This window comes from Poecilia latipinna, unplaced genomic scaffold (genome assembly GCF_001443285.1).
Source record: "Poecilia latipinna isolate Pla-1442-1.1 unplaced genomic scaffold, P_latipinna-1.0 Scaffold816, whole genome shotgun sequence".
NCBI lineage: Eukaryota > Metazoa > Chordata > Actinopteri > Cyprinodontiformes > Poeciliidae > Poecilia > Poecilia latipinna.
Window position 1 is genome coordinate 32,108 of NW_015113432.1, and position 21,977 is coordinate 54,084.

The window sequence follows — 21,977 nt, forward strand, 5'->3', positions numbered from 1 at the left end:
TATATATATATATATATATATATATATATATATATATATATATATATATATATATATATATATATATATATATATATATATATATATATTAAGCAACATACACGTATGTGTATTAACCTGTTAAGTGTGATATATTTTAAATGGAGAAATATATTTTTATGCATGCAGGTGTTAAGAATGTTAAGAATGTACACTAGAAGTTACAAACTTAGAGCTGCAGTTTAATTGTTCCTCCCATTTAAAGTCCTTTAAATGAAATAAAACTAACACAGCAGTGCCCCTCTCCCAACTTCACATTCTTATTCAGAAAAATAACACAGATACTCATTGTGTGAAAGCTAAAGGAGTGTCACCCATCACAGTTCCTTAGAAATTACATTTGGCAAACATGGCTGTTAAGAAGCAGGAAAACAAATTAGGTGGATTCTCAAGAACTGATTATGTCATCTGGGACATGTCCCTGTGGAATACTGTCTCTGCTGCCCACATACTATCACCGCTGTCATGACGGTGATGAAACCATTATGCAGCAACAGTCCTCAGTCAGAGGCCTCTTCGAATTTGTTGCAAGACTGACTGCTTCTGGAGATTCATCCTGCCCACAGTATCACCAATAATCACAGCAGATCTTTGAAAATACTTGGCTATGAGTTCCAATAATATTCAATTCCCCTTTCGGATAAATAAATTATTTTAGATTTTTTTTTTTATGCTATAAATTTATAAAAAAAGAATGTACTGCTAAAAATTCTTGCAGCAAAATTAAATTCACTGGTAGTTGATATTGTTTCTGTTGCTATAATAACCATCTTTAACTGGTTAGTTGGGATCAAAAAGCCCTTTCACTGGTACTTGGGGAGTCAGAAGCTGAAACGTTTTGGAAAAACTGCCCTGAAGTAAACAGATGAGGGCATGCTATTCGTCAAAGTTACTGCATTGTACTGTTTATCACACGTGTATTGTGGTTACTGAGTAAAACATAAATACATCTAGTATACTGTTTAGTCATTTCATGCTCATCAGACAACCCCAAGTGTCTTGAATTAACCTGTGTGTTCTTTGTACACTAAGCACTGCTGCTCTTACTTCCTAATATGGGTTTAAAAGGGAGACACCGACTTTGACTGAACTGAACTTCAAGCAAAAGAACAGCTGCAAAAATGATCGGCTAAGAAAAGCGTGGTTATGTTACCAGTAATGCCTCCCTTTAAATGTGCTGTGACTGTCTCTTGAGCTCCATGTGTAATGTTCCTTTATTTATTTTTTACTGTCTCGCCTCCCTTCATCTTTTTCTCTCTGCATTTGACTTTCATCCCCACTCTCTGTTCTCCATATACCTTTCTTCTCCCACACCGTCCCCCTCTCTGTCTACTTTCTCCTTTGCATTACTTCCTCTGAGACCCTATTTGCTTCCCTCTTGCCCTTTTCCTTCAGTCCTACCCACCCACTTCCTCTCACCTCCTGCTCATACTTTAGTCGCTCACTTTTGTTGACCCCAACTACAGCCCCCCTTCCTATGGAAAAACTTGTCTCCTTTTTCCTTTCCTTTGAAGCCTTTTCCAGTAAAAAAAAAAAAAAAAAAAAAGAAAAAAAAAAGAAAAAGGTTCCAGCTGTATAAATAATTATTTTCTGAATGATCAGAGGACAAAGGAAACTCTGAAAGTGGTTGTAACTCCAGAACATGTAGATTCTTGTTTCTTACCTCTCGACGGCACAGTAGTTCTCGATGTATTTTTTCCTTTTTCTGCTGTTTTGACACTTGGAGTTGTAACTGTCCAACCAGCCTCCGGAGTAGGTGGGAGACCAGTTGTAGATGTGTGGGTTTCTTGTTCTGTTGAACTGTTTGGATTCGGACCAGCTGGGCTTCTGTTTGTGACAGGTTGTCCTGCAGTCTGTGGCTGTTTACCAGCGGAGCTTGACGTGGGTTTCGGAGATGTCACAGCAGAGGAGCCCTGCTTTGGCTGAAGTCGGTCACTGGAAGGGTGATTTGCTGCAAGTGTACCTAAAAATGGAGGATAATATATTTTGAGACATTCAAGTGACATTTAATCCCAACTTCAAAAAGCTATGAAACTGTTACATGCATCTGATGATATCACATAACATTATGACTAGTGAAAGGTGAAGTAAAAAAATATGTCTATTATTTGAAGATATTCAAGTGTTTACCAAGTCTGCAGCATGGGCAGCCAATGCTCACTTATGCTGAGTTAAGGTTGGCCAGCAGATGAACTGCTGTAGCTTAAATTGCTGAGATGCAAATTTTGGTAGAGAAAAGTGTCAGAATGCACATTTTGTTTCATGTGATATTGCAATTCCACATTCCACCCCACAAACCAATTGGGGTGAAATTAGTCTTCTATAATGACTCAGACCTCTCCTACTAATCGGTGAGGTGTTGATATGTTGAAATTCCCCAAAACCCGATTTAATCCAATCCATCCTGAGGTGGGCAAACAAATCTGATTCATGGAACTCCCACCTCACAACTTGAAGGACCTAAAGCAGGGGTGGGCAACTCCAGCCCTGGAGGGCCGGTCTCCTGCAACTTTTAGATATTTCTCTTCTTCAACACACCTGAGTCATATAATGAGGTCATTAGCAGGACTCTGGAGAACTGGACTGCACTTAGGAGGTGATTCAGCTCTTGGATTCAAGTGTGTTGGACCAGGGAGACATCTGAGAGTTGTAGGACACCGGCCCTCGAGGACCAGGATTGCCCACCCCTGACCTAAAGGATCCCTTACTAACATCTAAGCACCAGATCTGATCTGATCTTGTGGATTTGATGCCTCAAGAGGTCAGAGATGTTTTGGCAGCAAATGGGGGACAATCATTAGACAGGTGGTCATAAAGATAGGCTTCATAATTAAATATCTTACCCGTTAATTCCACAGCCTTAGGTGTTTGTTGTGTTACTGTAGAGGTTGCACTGATGGTTGTCAATGAAAACAGGTGAGTTTCATCATTCTGATAATCCAGTGATGGTGTTTCTTCGTCCGTAACTTTGGAGGTCATGGTCTGCGCCTGTGGTCGATACTGAGCCATCTCCTCAGCAACTGTTGGTTGATGACCAGTTGATTTCTCCTCTGCCAGGGCTCTGCCTGATCCCAACCCTTGGGAATCAACATCCTCTGAGCGTTCGATTGATCTCTCTTCTGCAAGACTTGGATGGGATGGCGAAGTGGGAAAAGGTGGAGTTATGGCAGCTTCTTCCCTTTTTAAAGCCTTGATGGATGTTAAACTAGCTGTGTCAGTCCTGGGTCTTGAGACAATTGGTTGGGTTGCAATTTGCCCCCTTGTAAAATTCTGTGGAGATTGCGTAAAACTTAAAGATGGGTTGAGCTGTGTCGTTGGATGGATCATCCGATGCCCCTGCTCCACTGCATTCAAAGCTGTAAACCTTTCCCGGATTGTTACTCTGATGGGAAGATCGGTGCGTCCTCTGGGAGGCAAAGAAGGCCAGAATCTAATTGTCTGCTTGGTAGGTGAAGGTGGGTTGCTAGGCAAGTTCAGAGTTGTGAAGGAAGAGGAGGAACCAATGATGGTCTGTGCACCGGATAAATGGAAGAAGAATAGGATCAAGGTATGGAACAGGAGCAGCTTGAGAGCCATATTCAGCAAGGAAGCGAAGTGAACCTTCAGGGAATTGGGGCTTATTTGTCACACCATCCTTCCACTGTTGGGGAAAAGGAGAAAATACATAATAACTAAACAGAGATAATTACAGAATTAGGTTTAAAAAGACTGATACGTTTTTAATTTATTTTGTTAGAGTAATTTTAACCTTAGAAATGCACAGAAAGAAAATGTCCTGCAAGTGGAATTGGGTGATCTTCAGTACGGTAAGCCGAGATTGATGACCGGCTGTTTAAAAGACAAACAGATCTTTTTTCTGATGTGAGAGGGCATAATTTTCAGTAGGTGCCAGGAAAGCTGAAGAAAGGACAGCAATGTCACTGTGTTTTATCTTGTTGAGCTTTTATTCTCTCATGGTACATAATGGATTTGGATATGTTGGTAGCCTTTTGGAGTTAAGATAAAAATGTACATTCTCTAGAGCATACAAACGGAGAGTGCAGTTTTGTAGTGCTAACCATGTTCTTTATGTATGTTGCTAAAGGTATTTTAAAAGTCACAATTGATCAATTTTGTCCTGGCAGGTTTGCAAGTTTCTCCTTTAACCTCCTTTATATATGACTGCATGGTTTCCTGCGTTGCTTTAGGAGTGATGGTTCCACCTTATTACCGAGTTTCCTTTCAGGCCATGTTGGGACAGGATTCATGTTATTATGAATGACAAAGCATCAGCCAAGCTCTTCCGAAGGGGTTTTGGTTCTTGGGCTGATGCAAACATTTTGCACTAAAACATGTTGACCTCTGGGATACACAACACGTCTCTCTCCAGAAAGCTGTAAAGGCCAGACATTTACATGGCGTTTATACTTGTGTAAGTTTGTTTGAACAGATGAAAGTGGCACCTCCAGGTATCTGAAACTTGTACACAAGAATGAAACAGACTTGTGGAGATCCAAAACGTTCTTCTTGATATCTGTTCCTGATTGCTTTTCTTTCCAAAAAAAATAAAATAAAAAAAAGCATAGTGTTTGGGTGTTGCTTCAAAATACATCTATAAGGTGTTTGGGTGTACTTCTTAAAATTCTCTCTCGTTATTCTGATATTTAGCAAGACAGGAAAAAATCTTGGTAATTCTTTCTGACTTAAAATGGGAAAAGACCAAACTGGTCAGACCAGGAGCAAAAAATAATAAGGTCATGTAGCTTTTGTGTTTGTGAATATCTGGTTTCAACTTTCTGTGGTAAATCAAAATGACAGACCAAATCAAAAATGAAGGGAGTCACAGATGGTTTCAGTCAGTGACAGATGGGTATAATAACTTTTTTCCCCCTATCTGTGCCTTAAAAGGTTCTTTGGGAAAATATCAAGATTATTTCCTCCACATGTCTTCTCTGTGTTTGCTTCTAAGTAGGAGGGCTTATTTACAAGCTATCCGAGTCATGATGCCAGAGGCTGTGAGGCTGTCCGTCGTATATGAGAGAGAGCCAGGTGACATGCGACTCCCCCAGGCCCTTGAGGACTGTGCATTCTTAGAAGTGATCGAACCAAACAACTGCCAGTAAAATCCCGCAACACCCATCTTTTTGTTCTCCAACTTGCATAAATCTTTCTCTTTCACGTCAGTTTCTACCTATGACTCAGAGTGGGAGACAACCTTTGGGAACAGTGTCGGCACAAAGTAAAACTTCAGCTGGAAGGGAAGGGGAAGCTCAGAAAATAGAAATCAGTGGCTATGGGAGATTTTATTTCGCTGTGAATGAGTCACCCTGCATCCATTCACATCCATGATGATTAGACCTCAGAAAAGTCACCGTAGTCACACACAAGGGTTTGCTCGTGTATTCTGGGCTTCCAAACATGCTAAAGGTAATTTGTGTGAGTATATGGAAAATGTGTCTGGGAATGTGCAAGTGAGTGAGCATGCAGTTTATACATGCGAAAAAAATCCAGGTTGAAATTCTCTACGCATCCTCAGGAAATCTAAATCTTGTGTTTAGTGAGTCTGTACAGTGGTCCACATGTATTCCTGTAAACATCAGTGTGTACAGGAATACAACTGTTAGAACATCTCACTCTCCGCCCACTCACAGTAGCGTCAGTGTTTACTTTTTTTCCTCTTTCAGCTACCTCATCTTCTGTCTCTCGATTTTCAAAAAAAACAAAAAAAACAAATTCCACCCCCTTTCCCTCTCTTCTTCTACCTTGTTTTTCAGCTGCACAGCTTTGCATGGTAGATAACATCCAAATGATAGAGGCAGAACAAAATAACTGGAATGCAATGCCAGAATCTGGTGATGTGGAAGTGGTATTTTGAAAAGAGAAGAGAAAATACAGATAGAGAAGCACAGAAGGTGAAAGAGGTTTGATGTGGCTGATAGTAGAGGGCACAATGAGGCAAGCTGATGAAAGCGAGGAGACTGGCAATACTATTAATACGGAGAGAAGTGTGGAGGGATGCAAATATAGAACAGATGATGGGGGAGTCGGAGAAGCTCGTTAATACAAAGTGACAGAAACAAAGGCAGACATTTCATAAAAGTAAGACATGGACACATGGAAACTACGCAGCATGGTGAACTGGTTTGATCAAACGTGGCAATCAGTCCAGGAAGTTATGCAAAAAGAGAGAAACTGCAATGTAGTTCCATATGCAGGTGTGCATTCTCAACTTACTTCTTTGGTAATGGAGTATGTTACACTATTTCCACCTAGATACAAATGATTTGAGTGTAAACCTATGGTCAGAAATACGAGAATATGCTGAGACAAAGCAGAGATTATTGAGAGAAACTCTTGATTTCTATTTTTGAAATGTTGCCACAATTAATCAATCTCTTTTCCAGAAGCCAAAAACAGAGCAGAATGTTCTGGTCCACTGGACCAATACAAATAAGAGTGAATTTAGTTTCAGCTCATCCAAACAGTTTGAATTTGGGGGAAAAAGGACAAATCACTTCAGTCAGACACCACTAATCAGCCTTCCTCATGTCTGCTTCGGTACGCTGTTGAGCAAACGTTGTTCATTCTCTTGACCCTGACACATGTGTGCATGCTGCAGCCAGAATCCCTCAAACAGTGACTAAAATACGCACACTATAGGCTCACAAATAGAAATTACGTTCCTCTGAGACTGTTCACAGGGGGGGGCGGCAGATGGGTGCATGGCCCGAGTATTTTTATCTTCGTAAAGCCCAGGGGGTTCTCTGAGACACTTCACTCTGAATTTAAAATGCAACATGGTGAGCATGTTGCCTGCATGCCGTCACTCTTACTTGCACAAAGCATGCCTTGTTTGATGCAGGAAATGCCCGTGGATAAAATCCAACTGTACAGTAGCAGGCAGCAATCTGGAGATTACTATAAACTCCTAGCCCACGGTATATCCTGGCTGTTATACAATCAGATGAGTAAGTGCTGCAACAGCTGCTACTAATCAGTTAATCGTCGCAGCACTGATGTCATGTCTACACACTTATGTTTTAATATGACGAGTGAATGCACAAACTTTCCATAAGAAACCTGGGAGGTGTGTGTATGTGTGTAGGGATGTGGGTGGGGTGCGCAGAGACTCCCTCCTACTTGCAAACATTCATTTTCTTTTTACTAGATTTCAGACAGGATGACAGAGTGTGAAGTTTCCATTGGCTAGAGCGATTCTATCTGTCTGTTGCCAGTCTAGGATCAGTCTTCTTAACTAAGACCAATCCAAATGCTTCTCATCAACAATTTGGTTTAGATTTTTAGTGAAGGTCTGAGGACAACACAGCTTTCTTAGCACAGAGTACATGAAGTACCACGCGAAGGACAGAAAGCCGAGTCATGGCTGGAATCTTGTTTACGTAGTAATTGATTGGATGGCTCCTGATTAAAATCACAATTTTGCCAATTGCAGACAGCAATCTGGCAATTGCTTTGCACAGCTGCTGGTGCTTAGACCTCTACGACTTTCTGTCTCCTTCTGTTAAAGGTTCAAACTTGATTTTATGTGTCAAAGACCAGCAGTGTTTTGGTTCTGCTAGTGAAATTGGGTACATTGGAACTTTTTAAACTAAAAACATGTGTCTTGAGTTGATTGAAATGTAATTTATTTTTTAATCTAAACTGTCAGAAACATGTGGAGTGCAATGAAGTACAAAAGAAATGCAAATATAAACATTAAAAAAGGCAAGCCCAAACATGCAATTTTCACAAGTAGGTCATTTTCCAATAGTTCTGTTAGTTAATGGTCTCACTCATCAGTGAAGAATAGAGACGTGCTAGTCAAGCTTTTCTTGGCTGATGCTGATTTCTGGCATTCTTTTAGGTGCCAGCTGGGATCTAGCAGGATACACCACAAAAACGGTAAGGAGTAAAATAAAAGTTACAGGTTCTTGATTTGAAGATTTTGATTTTATATAAAACAGAAAATTAAGGAATTCTAACCTTTTAGTGAAATAACTTGAACCATAGCTATTATTACTTGGACTGGTTTTCTTATTTGTTGTAAAGGTGGTTCTAACAAGCTTAATAAGGAGGAAATATTGCAATGTTAATTAAAGGAGAAAGTGTACAAAGAGCATATATCAAAATGACAAAAGAAGTGGTGAGAATCAGGCTACAGAAAGTCGGCTTTCTGCAGAAACGGGGCAGATAGGCAGAAGTTGAGAGGGATTGTAAGAGGTGCAAATAACTATGTTGGGAATATAAAGACATAAACATATATGGAGCTAAATGTAAAGCGCCTCTCTCCTCTGTGGTGTATAACCGTAAAGCATTACTGCTCAGCCATCAGCAAGCTGTGCAGATGTATAACTTGTTTGTACTTCGTCCTGACTGTGGAAACGTGGGTGGGTGTGTTAGGAAGTGAATGTATGTGAATATGTAGGTATGTGAGAAACAGGAAGAAAAGGGAAAGAAGGAGCATGTGTGGTTGTGTTGGAATGTGAGTCACGGGGGAGGTCCTTCCATTAACCGTTACAAAATTCCACACCTTGAAATAACACACAGTTTCCAAATAGCTCCCACTGTATCGCCTTACTACCAGTACCATTAAAAAACAAAAAAAACAACAAAAAAAAAACATGCCCTTCACTATTTTGTTCAAGTTTCACTGTTAGATCTTGAGACATTTGAGCTCCTAACCTGGAAAATTGATTTTCCAGAAAGTTTTCCAGGTGAGGTCACAGAATATAAGTGTCAGACCAAACTGATCCATCTACCCCCAGACAAGGAAGGTTGTTAAGAAGGCCTCCCAGTGTGTGTGTGTGTGTGTGTGTGTGTGTGTTTGTGTGTGTGTAGGGAAGGTTGGGGGGAGTCAAAACGTCAGAAATCGACCACACAGGAGATGTTGAAAAGAGGCTCCAGAAACAGTTCCGCATGTTTTTGATCATTGATGGAGAGGATGTTCCAGTGAAAGGTGATGGACCCCAGAATATCTCTAAAGCTCATCGGGGAAGTGAACCACTGATCAAAGGCTGCGACTGCAACCAGAATATTACAGATGCACCAATTGATCAGCCAAAGACCAGAATCAGCCAATTTTCCCTTGACCTGTCATTATTGGATATGACTTCCACCATTATCAGATTACCATCCAAACACTTCACTTTAATAGAATTTTTTGACTTTGATAAAAATTAAATGACATTTAACTGCTTCAATGCAGTTAAATGCATTAAATGCAGTTTCATTGCAAGATGGAAGCATCTTGCAATGCTTTCATTTTCTGTTTAACAAATTGTCTTTCCTCAAACAGGAGACCTGCAGACAGTTTCTTTCTGTTTTATATGCAAGTTGTCAGCAAAATCACGTGACTGGAGAACCATGGAAAGAAAGTTAAGCACAAATTTTACAATCTTTTCAACCATGTTCGGACTCTGATGTTTTAATTAGCTCCCGCGCATTGCCAGAAACACACCCTGAAAGATAGCAAGTCTGCTGACTTTTTGAGACGGCTTTTGAATCCCACTAAGCCACAAAGACACTCTCAGGGGAATAAATTACAGGCATCACAAGTCATAAACCTTGCAGACTACAGAGAGTTAACCACAGCTCTGCTTGAACCCAAGACTCTCGTATTGTTGCAGCTGGATGCAATAAAATTATGTTGAGGTTGCAAACAACTTGTCAGTAAATGAACTGTTGGCTGATAAAGAGAAGTGATGAGCAACTTTAAAATCTATCAGATATAATAGAACTGGAAATAAAGGATATTTCTATTCTATTCTTTTATTTTTCACTGTCTCCTTTAAGGTTTCGTTTTTAGAGTTTGTTCCTGTGACGAAAAGTACTTTCTGTTCATCTTGTCAGAATAAAAGCCTTTGAAACATTAGAAGACAGTGAAATTAATAATTTGTTTGATGCCAGAGCCATAGTCATAGTCATAAGTCATCTTTAGTCATATTACTCCCTTTTCGGTACTTCTTGAGTTGACTTCCGCATTATGACCTAACCAAACCAGCTGTAAAATCTTACTTAAGCTCTTCTTAAAAGTGTAAGTGTTGGTTTTGGGTTGTGATGCTTTTTTTTTTTTAATTAAGGTAATCTGTCAGAACTCTCCTAGATTCCAGTAGTCTGTAAAGGTTAATAAAATTATTGTAGGCATCTATGAAATATTAACAGCCTCACAATTCAACAAGTATATTAAAAACATCCTTTTTATTTTTCACAATTCCAAGAAAAAAATTGGAAACAAACTCATCAAATAAAGAAATGACAAAATGTGCCAATATTTTTTTTTTAATTAATCTGCAAGTGCAATGGTAAATAACACGCCTAGTTCAGTTATTTATTTCATGGTTCCTCTTTGGCAATGCACTATGACTTAGTTTAATCCTACAGGCGTCTGAAAGGGAGTTTCCTTGGATTCCTACTTATATCCTTTTCATCTGAGAAGAGATGGGGACATACATTTTCCTTGTGTTTATTTTGGGTTAGTATTAATGAAGGAATGCATTCAAATTACATGTTTTAAATGGGAAGTATTTGTCCATAGCTTCGCTGTATTTCAATTGTAATTTGAATTATTTCTCTGATCTGATTAATTTTCCAAATTCAAGTTTATTGAGCATGCTTGTGATTTCATTCCTTTATTGTAATAAGTCAAATTCAGAAATGGCCAAAAAGGTTTCAGACTCTAGCACTGTAACTTGTTAAATAGGCCCTATATATTTGACCTAATAGTGTGATTTGATCTGAACTATGATAATATTGATAATATTGGACCCACTGACTTTGATATTGACAGACTAAACTCTACGTTGAAATAATTAAATTAAGAAACTATTTGGTGATTTTCTATTGTTTGGCTGAAGTGTGTACTTTATGCTATATATACGTAGGTATACAATGATTTATTCATTTATTGAAATATGGCACTTCTGATCCTCCATAATCTTCCACTGCTCAGTTTTATTAGCCAATAAATTCCAAGTCAATGTAGCTAAAAAATAAACACTAACTTCGTGTAACCTAAAAATGAGACCAATAAACTTTGTTCTTCAGGACTTTGCAGCTTTTATTACACTTTGCGGGTAACAAATTAGTATCAGGGTGCCGTTGTTAACTATTAATGAGAGTAGCAACGCCGTTACTGTCCTAACATCGGTGGGGGCGCTTTTTGCGGCACAACACCGGGTGAAATTTGTCTTGTCCAGCCTTTCCCTGGCGCCCTTTAGGATGAAGACTGTGCGACTACTAATCAGGAAATCATAATAACAATAAAAAGCTGAAGCCTTTATCAACCACCACTAAATGAAACCCAGGTTAGTAGCGTGGGAACCTGAACCTGAACGGTGAGTCGGCCCGGCACAGGTAAAGGCAGCGTGACTACAGTATTAATGCGCAATGAATCCCCGCATAGCGGCTGCTACGCAACTGTCGGTGCCTGGAGGACGTACCTGCAGGTCTGTCCGGATCCTTTCAGATGGCGTCTGTTGCGGCAGGCTGGGAAGGGAGGGAGGGGACTAAGGCATTCTGTGATAATGACAGAAAAATGTAGTCTTCCTCGTTTTATCCGAAGAACCACCAGGGCTTCCTCTATGTCCAGCTACCTTCTACTATCGCTGCCTCTTCCCCTAACCACGAGCTACTGAAGGGATATACGCCCCCTCCGTCCTCTTCATCTCTCTCCACATCGCTCCCTCCCTCTCACTGTTTTTCCTCACAAGCGGATAAACACTTCTGCTTTACCGACCAACCGGTCGCCTTACACGGTTCTTACGCAACAGCGGGCGGCTACTTCTTGACTGTCATTTCATATCTACCTGTTCATACAGTAGAACTGAGGGTACATATGATTGTCATCATCAAACTGAGCGTAGAAACCACAGTCCAGATTCTTAGCGGTGTTTCTTCGAATCTAAATTAAACTCGTGTTATGAGTATTAAACCTGCACAAGTAAATGGAGATACTTTATAGATGTAGCTATTCCCCGCTCCTCAAGGAAAAATATGCTCTGACAACAAAAGCACATCTGTGCAACGAATTAAAAAAAATAGCACTTTGGAAAAGAACATGGTGATTAAAAAATACAATAAAGAAAAGGGCAGATTCATCTCTCTTTGTAATTGGTTCAATCAAAGGTTCAACAAAGTTGCTGCAGGTCAGTTTAAATCTTGCCAGTATGTACCCATTTTGTGCCCACACTTTGCCATTTCATGCTGTTAGTGCACAAGAAATTTTGTACCAATGCAATTAACCATTGTGCTATAATTCATTTCTCTTGATTTTTAGATATTTTAACAACTCACATGATAGGATAATCATAAAAGGCTCAAATTTCCCATTCATCCATTTTCTTACACCCTTATCCCACAGGGGTTAGTAAGGGGTGCTGGTGCCTATCTCCAGCTGTCAACGAGTGAGAGGCGGAGTACAACCTGGACAGGTTGCCAGTCCATCATAGGGCAACACAGGACAAACAGCCATGCGCACACACACTTACACCTAAGGAGAATTTATACAGACCAATTAACCTAACAGTCATGTTGTTGGACAGAACCCACGTATGCACAGGGAGAACATGCAAACTCAATGCAGAAAGACCAGGGGCTGGGAATCAAACCAAGGACTTTCTTGCTGCAAGGCAACAGTGCTACCAACTGCACCACTATGCAACAAACTCACAATTCCTTGATAATAATAAGGTCTTGGGTTCAAATCCTGCCCAGCGCTTTTCTGCATGGAGTTTGCATGGTTCTCCCTGTGCATCCAACTTTGTCAAAAAAAAAAAAAAAGAAGAAAAACATGTATGTTGGCTTACCGGTCACTCTAAAATGCAATGCACATGAGTGATGGTACTGTGTCAAAAAATATACAGCCTTTATTTTTTATCAAGCAGCCCACTCCAGCGGTTAGCAGTCAACAGACCAAGGTGCAGCACTCAATGATCCCCTTTGAACCATTGAGGATTTTCTGATAAAATTGTGCATGGCTGGAGTCAAGTTTTCTCTGCATAGGCATGCTTTGTCAGGACTTATCCAAAGTTTGTCAAAGACAAAAATTGAACATTTCTGGGATTTCAAATATGCATTCCTCATAAAGTAAATTAAATTGTTGAGCATCCAATTGCAGGCAGGAGGCAGGCAAAAATTATTTAATGTGAATAGCTGGGAAAAAGAGAACTTGAGAACTGTGGGTGATCAAGAGGAAGAAGCATTGATGAAAAACTTGCAAGATGTCAGAAGGGAAAAAACAAATCCCAGCAAATGACTGGAAAGAAGTAGCAGTATAAACACAGAGTGTGGCAAGTGTGGCTAAAGAGCAAGTAGGTCTAAACAGTTAGATGCTTTGCGACTATGTGGCCAGAGGAGCTGAGGAAAAAGGCGTACAGGACAGAATAACTGAACAGAGTAAAACAACCAAACATAAAACTTTAAAATCCAAAATACAAATAGATCAAACAGAATAACACAAAATTCTAATTAAAAGTTCAATGGATCAAGACAGTTGTCTCAAGATGACTGGGAATCTTTGAAAATGAAATTATGACAGTTCCAGTCTGCCCTAATTCTCTTCTCAAACCACTGTAAAGGACTTTATTGTCACCAAACTAACTTGAAATCCATGCAGTATTTTCAGCTCAAAACATGCTGTTACCAATAAAGACGAGGAAACAATGGACTCAAATGAACTCTGATCATTTGCCATATGTAAACATCACCAGAGGCGTGTAAATGTGACAGCTTGTTTTTTTTGGTTGGAAGCTTTTGTCTTGACTAAATAAGAACAATTTATACCCAGCGGAGCGAGTCTTATTTCTAATGCCATGCTTATGTGTGATGGTGTTGTGTGAATTAATGTTTGTAAGGGAAGGCACCCAGTTTTATTATAGTCTATGTGTTTTTATGACACATTTCACTCACAATTATTATTATTATTATTATTATTATTATTATTATTGCAAGGATGTACTATGAAATAGCAAAGCAAATAGAAAGACTTACATTGGTATTTTGTTACATTTTGACTAATTTAACTGAAAAGTCTAGCCAGTAGCTTGAACGAGAGATTGTTTGTGCCACAGCCACAAGGACAGTAAGATGAGTCCAGATGAAACAATACTCTCACTCTGCTGTGCTACACCCCATTCTGGGTGTGTAGAGCGAGAACAAGCCACCTTGAGCCAAACTGATAGAGTTTCCTCATGCTGCACCTTGGCTCAGAGCCACTCTGTCATGCTTCGTCTGAGTGTTTCTGTTTTTACAATAACTTCTACATTTTCTTGTCTGGACACGCTGAAGGCAGCAGCTTTGCTCTGATTAAGCCTTAAACACAGACACCATCTGATAATGGCCGTGGGTGTGGATTCAGAACCAGATTACAAACAGGAATGATTCCCAGCTCCTAAAGTTCTCTTTTGTATTCTTCACTTTCATCAAACCGACTGGACCACCGAGCTGAGTCCTAAAATAACCTGGGTGGCTCAGAGGATTGTCTTAAGGCCATTAAATTACTACTGAGCCAGCAGGGGTCACTGGAGGCTTTGAGCAGGTGGAACAGGAACACTTTTGGATGGTAATCACATTATTGTCCATAGATTATGACTAACATTGTAGCTGCTTGACTAACAACACGCTGGCAATGGATTTAATGCTAGAAATGACTGCTAACATAAAAAATGCGAAACACCTTTTTGTTTCGCTTTTTCTTTAAGAGAAAACTGTAACATGAGAGGAGTGTTGACAGCTCTAACAAGATTAGAGTAGTAGGGTGTTAAAGAGGGGGCTGGTTCTAATAAGAAGGAAATTGTCTAGAAGAGCTTACTTACAGGACAGTTTTAAGGATTTTCAATACAACTAAGAAACATTTATTTAAAAAATTACATTTTGAAATGTATAATTTGAGGAATAATCACCCTATGCTACAAAATAAAGCAGCGGTTACATCCTAAGAAAAATAAAGTCCTATATCTATGAAATACCAAAAAATGGTTTATTTAAAGACGTGCTTTGTTTAATGCTTCCATTTGCTTTGGCACAAACTTTTAATCATGACTAAGATTGTTTTCTAATCTTTTATTGAGTGTTCAAGTTTTGATTTAAAGTTCATTAAATTGTATGTTTCTTCATCTATCAGTCAGTGAGATTATTGAGCCTGCAGCATACTGACCTTTCCTCTTGGCATGATTCTCTTTCTCTTGCTATCCTAAAAATTTGAAGAATAAGATAACAAGAGACACTGTGTTATTTCTCTAAGAGAAGTCTACATTCTTCTGAAATCAAACAAGAATCAGGAAAGATTTGCTACAGAAACCATCTGCATATATTCGATTTATTTATTTTTTTCATTGTAATCTTTCTGAAATTAAATCAGGCATAACTTGTGTTTCGTTAAATATACACCATGGTAAAATCCAGCGTTGTATTTTGGAGTACCGTCTTTATAGGTATACCTATGATTTAGAATCCACTGTTGGTGATGAGAAAATTGGTTTATATTTCAAATATTTTTCCAACAAACCTTTATGAGAAGCTTGAGGAACGAAACACAAAATGTTTGGCCCAAGTAATACAATTTAAAGGCAAACCTGCTAATACAGAGAAAATGTATGTAAATTTCTGTTTTTAAAAACATTAATAAATATTTGACATGTTCACTCATTTTTGTGGCACTTAGTTTACAGAACTAATTTTGGTTATTCTAACTGACGTAGAACAAAAGAAGTTTAGTCTGATTTATCTTTAGACAGTGAGGACAAAAGGTACATGTGTATTTTTATTTGATGTAAGCATCTTGTTTCAAATGTATGTCTGTAACAGCTACATTTCAGATTTTGGTCTCAGTAATATTATTTTCCCACAGTTTATCCTATTTCAAATCATTTTACGCCTTCTTGGCTACAACTCTTTAGTCATTCTGTTTGCTGTGGCTAGGCCCGAGGCCCCTTTATTTCTTGGGCTCAAAGAGTTAATTTGAACTGAATTTTAGCTGGTTCAAATGCAACCATCCTCCTTAAAAATATGAGCTATTGAGTCTTAATCCTTGGCTGAAAAGCAAGGGCCCCTTCAGATGACGTATATTATCTTTTTTGACAAAATAAGCCGCTTTTATTAAGAACAGCTTTGCTAGCGACCATCTACACACTTCAGAGTCAGAACAGTTTGAGATCTGAAAGATCCTTGGCAGCTCTGTGCTCTCAGTCTTTCACTTTGTGGTTTCCCTTCATCCTACGGAACAAAGCACCCCATCTTTGGGCCCCAATGAGACCTCCATGTGGGGACCACCTTCCTGTTCTGTCGGACTTCATCACAGCTGCCTGTGGAAGTGTTAAATTTCACCACATCTAAGATGAACTCTTAAGGTTTTTGTCTGTCTTACTGTCATATGAAAACATCTGACACTGCTGTGTAAACAGAAGACAGAAAACAGAGACTGGTCCTTTTATTGGTAGAGTGAGGTCACAGTTAGATTACTCACAAATCATTAATTGTGACATTTTTTTCCAACTTATTGATAACTACTGTGTCAGACTAAAAAAGATAAAGATTAGCTTTCCTTAAAGAAAAAAAAAACTTCCACTTGCACTTGAATGTAACATTTGTATTGTGAACAGAGTATTTTAACATCTTGAGGCCTGATAATACATGTTCATATTAACCTTAGTGATAAACAAATTAGGCAGAACATAATTTAATAAGTTTAAACTTCTTCCCGGATTTAGCTTATGTACTTAAAATACTGTGTTTTAGCAATATAATAATAATAATAATAATAATAATAATAATAATAATATCCTACATTTTCTGATGTATTTAGATTAACTAATACATAAACACTAAACAAACATTTGATATTAGTTTTTAAATATTTCTGGTGTTATTAAAGGACAGATGCAACACAATGATTAAAAAAATCTCTTTAAAGCTTAAATAAAATACTTTTATTGTTCATCAAGTTAAAGTATATTTTATGCATATAAAGCCTAACCTTTATGCATACTGCTAACCAAAGTAAGTCTAAAAATAAATTTTTTGAAAGGTCCTTTTTTGCATATGACCCACTTTCAAGAGAACTTCCCCCTGAACAGTGTATGGGCAACACTGTTCAGGGGGAATATTTTAGAGTCCGTTACCACAAAACATTCCCATCCAAGCTGTTGTCAACTTCTGGAAATCGATGGAGATCTTTCCGTTTCATGGAAGCTCTGACTATGGTGCCTCCAAGTGTTTGTAGGCAGCAGCAACACTTATGCTAGAGAAAAGTAGGCACAGTAAGATGTCCTTTTAACTGAATCACCCCTGAGGGTACAACAAAAGTCAAGACACACGTCTTACATAACGCACAGGCCACTGTTGTTTTGCTGTCCTTTGTGCCTTCACCAACATCACTGTCCCTACCTTCTGCACACACTGACCTATCCCCCCTTCTCATTTTTTATTTTTTTTTTATTTTTATCTTCACAGTGACTCTGCCTGAAGCAGAGACGCAGCTTCTGCCCAGCTGAAGTGGAGCGGGGATGAAAGCTGAGTCACATTCTCATTAACTCGCATGGCTGCACTCTGCTCCACAAAAATAAAACAGTCCTATGGATGTACGACACGCACATCCGCAGATGAAACAGCCACACACATAGGCCTCCGCTTGCTCGAAGACACGTCAAAAAACATTTCTCACATTAGAGCCTGATGGCCGTGCAAATCTAAAAAGAGTCCTTATATGAAGGAAACTAAAAAGCAGCTCTGTCATTCCTTCACATGGACATCAAACCTCCTAGACGGCCTTGCTGTCACCAGAGACACTCACAGCAGCCCTGAGCACTGACAGCAGATAACTGCGACCCCTGCTATAAAAAGATCAGCTGACACAGTCTGAAAGTGCCTATAGATAAACATATGGACACCGAATCACTCAGCGAGGATGATTGTTTTTGAGCTAATACACAGAAATACTACTCTGATCCAGGGAATGCTCTGAAGAAACACCCACTGCTGTGGCATCCTGCGGGCATCTCCAACATGCCTTCAAACACCAGTGACAAGCCAAGGAAGCAGGCAGTGACAATTCATCCAATACAAGTGTCAAAAAGCTGAATAAACCACATGGACTCTCTGTAATAATAGAGATCAATCTGTGCTGCCATCTAGAGGCCAATTTTAGCACAGTTAAAATTGGCCACATTTAAAAACGATTTAATTCTAGTCTCTTTCAAGATATTTTTGATCATGTGAGTTGAGAACATTTCTTTAAATTTAATTCTGTTTATTTATAAAGTTCCTCTTTATAGGAAGAAAAAAATAATCCAAGGCACTTTACATCTCTAAGTATCCAGTTCATGTCCTAATACATAGAAATATGAAATTAATTTAATCCAATCGTACACACACATTCAAATACAGCGGCGTACATTTCATTTCAAAGCTAGTTATAATACAATAACGTCAAAGACTTTGGAGCCACTCCTCCGCATTGAGTAAGCAAATCGCAACAGTGGAAAGAAACAACCTGCTTCACAGGAAATGATGTCCCACGACCAACTGGACATTAAGAATAGCCGAAGCAGAACCCGCAGAAAACAAAGAAACAAACAAAAAAAAATAAACAGATGCACTGATTCAGCTCTTTACATGGTAGAAAAGGCTGGAAACACAAACTACATTAGAAATTTAAACTTCTAAAAATCTATTTTCGATTAATGGTTTGCAAGCTTTTCTGTTCGAATACATTTACAGTGGAAGAGACAAGTGGTTCAATATATACAAATCCATTCAATGAACTAGAATATCACTGAAAAGTTTATGTTTTGAGCAACTCCATTCACTAAGTGAAACACATTGTATAGCTTAATTACACACAGACTGATGTTCTCAAGTCTTTATTCCTGTTAATTACGATGAAGCTAATGAAAATGCAACATATGTGCTTCAAATATTATATTAAACCAATAGGTCTTAAAAAGTGTACCTTTATTCTGCTTACCTTAAATAAAAAAAACAATCAACTGGGCTTCCTTTGTAATTACTAGATTAGATATATTCTATTACAATAGTTTTGTCATTTGTTTTAGTTTTTGAGTCCTGATTCCAACTTTAGGATTCACCATGTTGGACAATAAAATCAGTTATAAAGAAAGAAAACTTAAACATATTCCCACACAAAATTATTATAGCAAATACAGTATTTTTTTCCAGTGCTTTTGGTATTCTGTAGAAATAGTCTAGCGCAGCATTAATGAGTTTTACTGAGTTTGTGGCTCATAATGATCACACTTTTAATATTAAAATTTACAGGCTCATCATTTTTTAAATAACTATATTTTTAAAACAATCCACACTGTATGATACGTTTCATAGTTCTAAAGTCATAAAAGAGCACAAAGTAATTTTAAAGTACTAACCCTCAGATTTAAAAAAAAAACACAAAAGAGAGATAATATAACCATGAACCAATTTCCATGAAGTTTGTAAACAATAATTCCAGTGCATGTTTGTCTGATCTGATTAAAGATCTGTGGTTTCACACCTCTTCCGTCTTGACGGACATCTTTGCCTTCTTCTGACGTTCCGACTTGGGTTTCTTCTTTTTTTCATGTCCATCAAATTCTCTTTTTACTTTTAGCCCCTTGCACTCTCCTTCACGCTCTTCTTCGTTCTGTGGCTGCTTTAAACTTTTCATTTCTTTGAGGTGCTGAAACTTCTTGAGGTCAGCACAGAATAAAACCTAAAAGAGGCAAATAAGTGGTAACAGGAGATCCACAGTGAAAGAGATGGAAACGTAGTGGATGATGATACTTACCGAATGGGCCCAACCTGCATATGGGCCCCACAGCTTTCTGAAAAAATCCCCTGCAGAGAAAAGTTTCATTAGATATTTTGTTTTTGTAGGAGGAGAACTTCAACAAAGTGTGGAAAAACCGACCTATATCTCTGTGAACTTTTTCTGTAAGGGTCTTTTGTCCGTTATCAGAAGTGTACTTATAGTCCCGTTTAGCGATCTGCCAAACATGTGTGTCCACAGGAACGGCCTCACACTTATCCAGACACATCAGACAAACACAGTCTGCCACCTATAACAAATGCTATTATTACTTCTTGTCTTAATATCTGCTCTCTAAGTTAATATCAATAAAATGTAAGGATCTAACATGTTTGCATTCTGTCTTACTTTGGTGCCAACTCCAGGGAGGGTTCGGAGAGAATCACGGGCCTCCAGATACGGGACGTTTCGTAAACCAACAAGCCACTGGGGCCCGTGTGTGTCCAGGATCTGCTTAGCGCTCTGCTGAAGGAACCGAGCCCTGTAGCCAAAGCCCAGATCCCTGAGACGTTCCTCTACACCACTGTCTGCAGATCACAAGAGCAGCATATATGAAATAAGAAACTGTAAAAAAGAAAAAGCTGCTGAAAAGGACATTATGAAGTACTAAATATGGGTACGTCAGACAAAAAGCACCACAATAAAAAATACCGTTCAACAGTGGCTTGAAAAATTAGTTACACACCTTGTACTTTTACACAACACCTAACCCTAATTTCTTTTTTGGGAAACAAAACGTAGGCTTTTTTCTGATTTATCTGCAAAATGAGAAGTGTTTAAAAAATAATGTAATTTTTCGGGTGTAAAGAGACTTGGTCAATCCTGTAAAGGGCGAGCAAATCCTAATGCAAAATTTTCACGCACCTGCCAGTGCGGACAGTGTCGGAAAGTCATGGTAGGATGTTTGATCCAGCTGGCAGAGAGGGCTCCCCAGAGCCTGACACAATCTCTCCACCATGCCCTGAATACGCGAGATGTGGTTGTTGGAAGTGCAAATGAAGGAAAAAAGGCATTCTGTGGGGTCCTGACGCAACATCCGCACACCTGCAGAAACACCAAGCAGTACATTTTAGATCTGGTTCAGTTCACTGTGAAACAGTACTATGCATACATGAACAAACACACTAACCTGTAAAGATGTCAGAAATCTTCTTGAAATGAGAGTCTGCTGCACCCCACTCCTTGTATAGATCCCCCAGCTTCACATGCAGCTGGAAGTAGTCTCTCAGCATCTCTTCTTCCACCTCAGAGTGGTGTGAGGCAGTGACAGACTCTGCCCTCAGAGAGTCTTCTGAGCTGTTTTCTCCTCCAGCTCCACCCTGGTTTGTGTACACGTAGTACCAAAGAGTGTCTTCTGTTTGAGTCAGGGTCCAAACACGTCCCCCTATGACTCCAGTCCAGTGCCCATCAGCATTTTCTCTCCAGCTGTGAATTAATTGAATGATGCTTAAATGGAAAAACACAGGAATACGCGTATCTTCCGGTTCATTTAATGTTATGAGTTATCTGTAAACACTCACCGGAAAGTTTGTCCACAAGCAAGGGTGAGCTCCAGTCGCAGCTCCGACTTTGCGCATGGCAAAGATCGCCACAATTTAGCCCCTGAAGACAACACCGCATGTTTGGCCATACTTGTTTGGAGCTAAAAGATGCCTTTACTGACCGATAAACGACCTGCAGGTTGCAGGTATGCAACCTGCAGAAAAATGAAAAGCGAATGTACACATAGCTATATGATGGATTCACTCTTTACCCGTCAACAGGCAAAATCTCCGGGTGACTAGTTTCAAGGGAGGAGATTCTATCCTAGCTAGAGGTGGTGAGATGGCCTCACCCTAAATATTTGAGGACCACACACCGATGAGGCAATAAGATAAAAAGGCACACATTTACCACCAGTTGACTTAATAATTATTTGTTTACTCTTTTGCTGCCCACAGCCCTGCTGTGACATGGACTCCCCTAGATCTCTCAAAGTTGGATGTGATAAGACACTAAAATGCTAGCAGCAGTTGTCAGGAGCAAAACTATAATGTTACTTACAGTCGGTAATTGAACAAAGTCAATGAATATGATGAACTTTATGAATTATGGGCTAAGGTGGTGCACAGATATTTTGTATGCAGTTTGGACCAGATATCTCACAGCTTTAAGTTTGCATGAG

The 21,977-nt window shown here is 39.1% G+C and overlaps 2 protein-coding genes and 1 long non-coding RNA gene across 4 annotated transcripts in view; 1 reads left to right on the top strand and 2 right to left on the bottom strand.

Moving 5' to 3' along the window:
- Positions 1 to 11,872, bottom strand: part of LOC106956419 (proline-rich transmembrane protein 3) — a 21,340-nt gene extending 9,468 nt beyond the window's left edge. The window contains exons 1-3 of one of the 2 annotated variants that reach the window (XM_015047245.1): positions 11,457 to 11,872; positions 2,883 to 3,679; positions 1,703 to 1,990 (exon numbers count right to left, since the gene is read on the bottom strand). In XM_015047245.1, coding sequence (XP_014902731.1) covers positions 1,703 to 1,990; positions 2,883 to 3,615 — 1,021 coding nt within the window. In that variant the 5' untranslated portion in view covers positions 3,616 to 3,679; positions 11,457 to 11,872. Of the gene's footprint in view, positions 1 to 1,702; positions 2,003 to 2,882; positions 3,680 to 11,456 lie in introns of both variants that reach the window. The other variant, XM_015047244.1, reaches the window with a different exon arrangement.
- Positions 11,873 to 14,016: 2,144 nt separating this feature from the next.
- Positions 14,017 to 18,595, top strand: LOC106956429 (uncharacterized). The gene is made up of 2 exons (XR_001426768.1): positions 14,017 to 14,575; positions 17,464 to 18,595. It is a non-coding gene; the product is annotated as an uncharacterized LOC106956429 (long non-coding RNA).
- Positions 18,596 to 18,856: 261 nt separating this feature from the next.
- On the bottom strand, positions 18,857 to 21,961 carry ogg1 (8-oxoguanine DNA glycosylase). The gene is made up of 8 exons (XM_015047259.1): positions 21,857 to 21,961; positions 21,334 to 21,509; positions 20,943 to 21,238; positions 20,678 to 20,857; positions 20,162 to 20,340; positions 19,916 to 20,063; positions 19,793 to 19,842; positions 18,857 to 19,717 (listed from the first exon to the last, which is right to left on the bottom strand). The coding sequence occupies exons 2-8, from the start codon at positions 21,441 to 21,443 to the stop codon at positions 19,514 to 19,516; spliced, it is 1,167 nt and encodes a 388-aa protein (XP_014902745.1). The 5' UTR covers positions 21,444 to 21,509; positions 21,857 to 21,961; the 3' UTR covers positions 18,857 to 19,513.
- Between the last annotated feature and the right edge of the window lie 16 nt (positions 21,962 to 21,977).

Excerpts from the sequence above, each read along its gene's own strand:
- ogg1 (XM_015047259.1), bottom strand. The coding sequence starts at position 21,443 with ATGGCCAAACATGCGGTGTTGTCTTCAGGGGCTAAATTGTGGCGATCT. Across the intron at positions 20,341-20,677 it reads GACACTGTCCGCACTGGCAG|ACAGTGGTGTAGAGGAACGT; the intron begins GTGCGTGAAAAT and ends TGTGATCTGCAG. Across the intron at positions 19,843-19,915 it reads AAAAGTTCACAGAGATATAG|GGGATTTTTTCAGAAAGCTG; the intron begins GTCGGTTTTTCC and ends TTTTCTCTGCAG.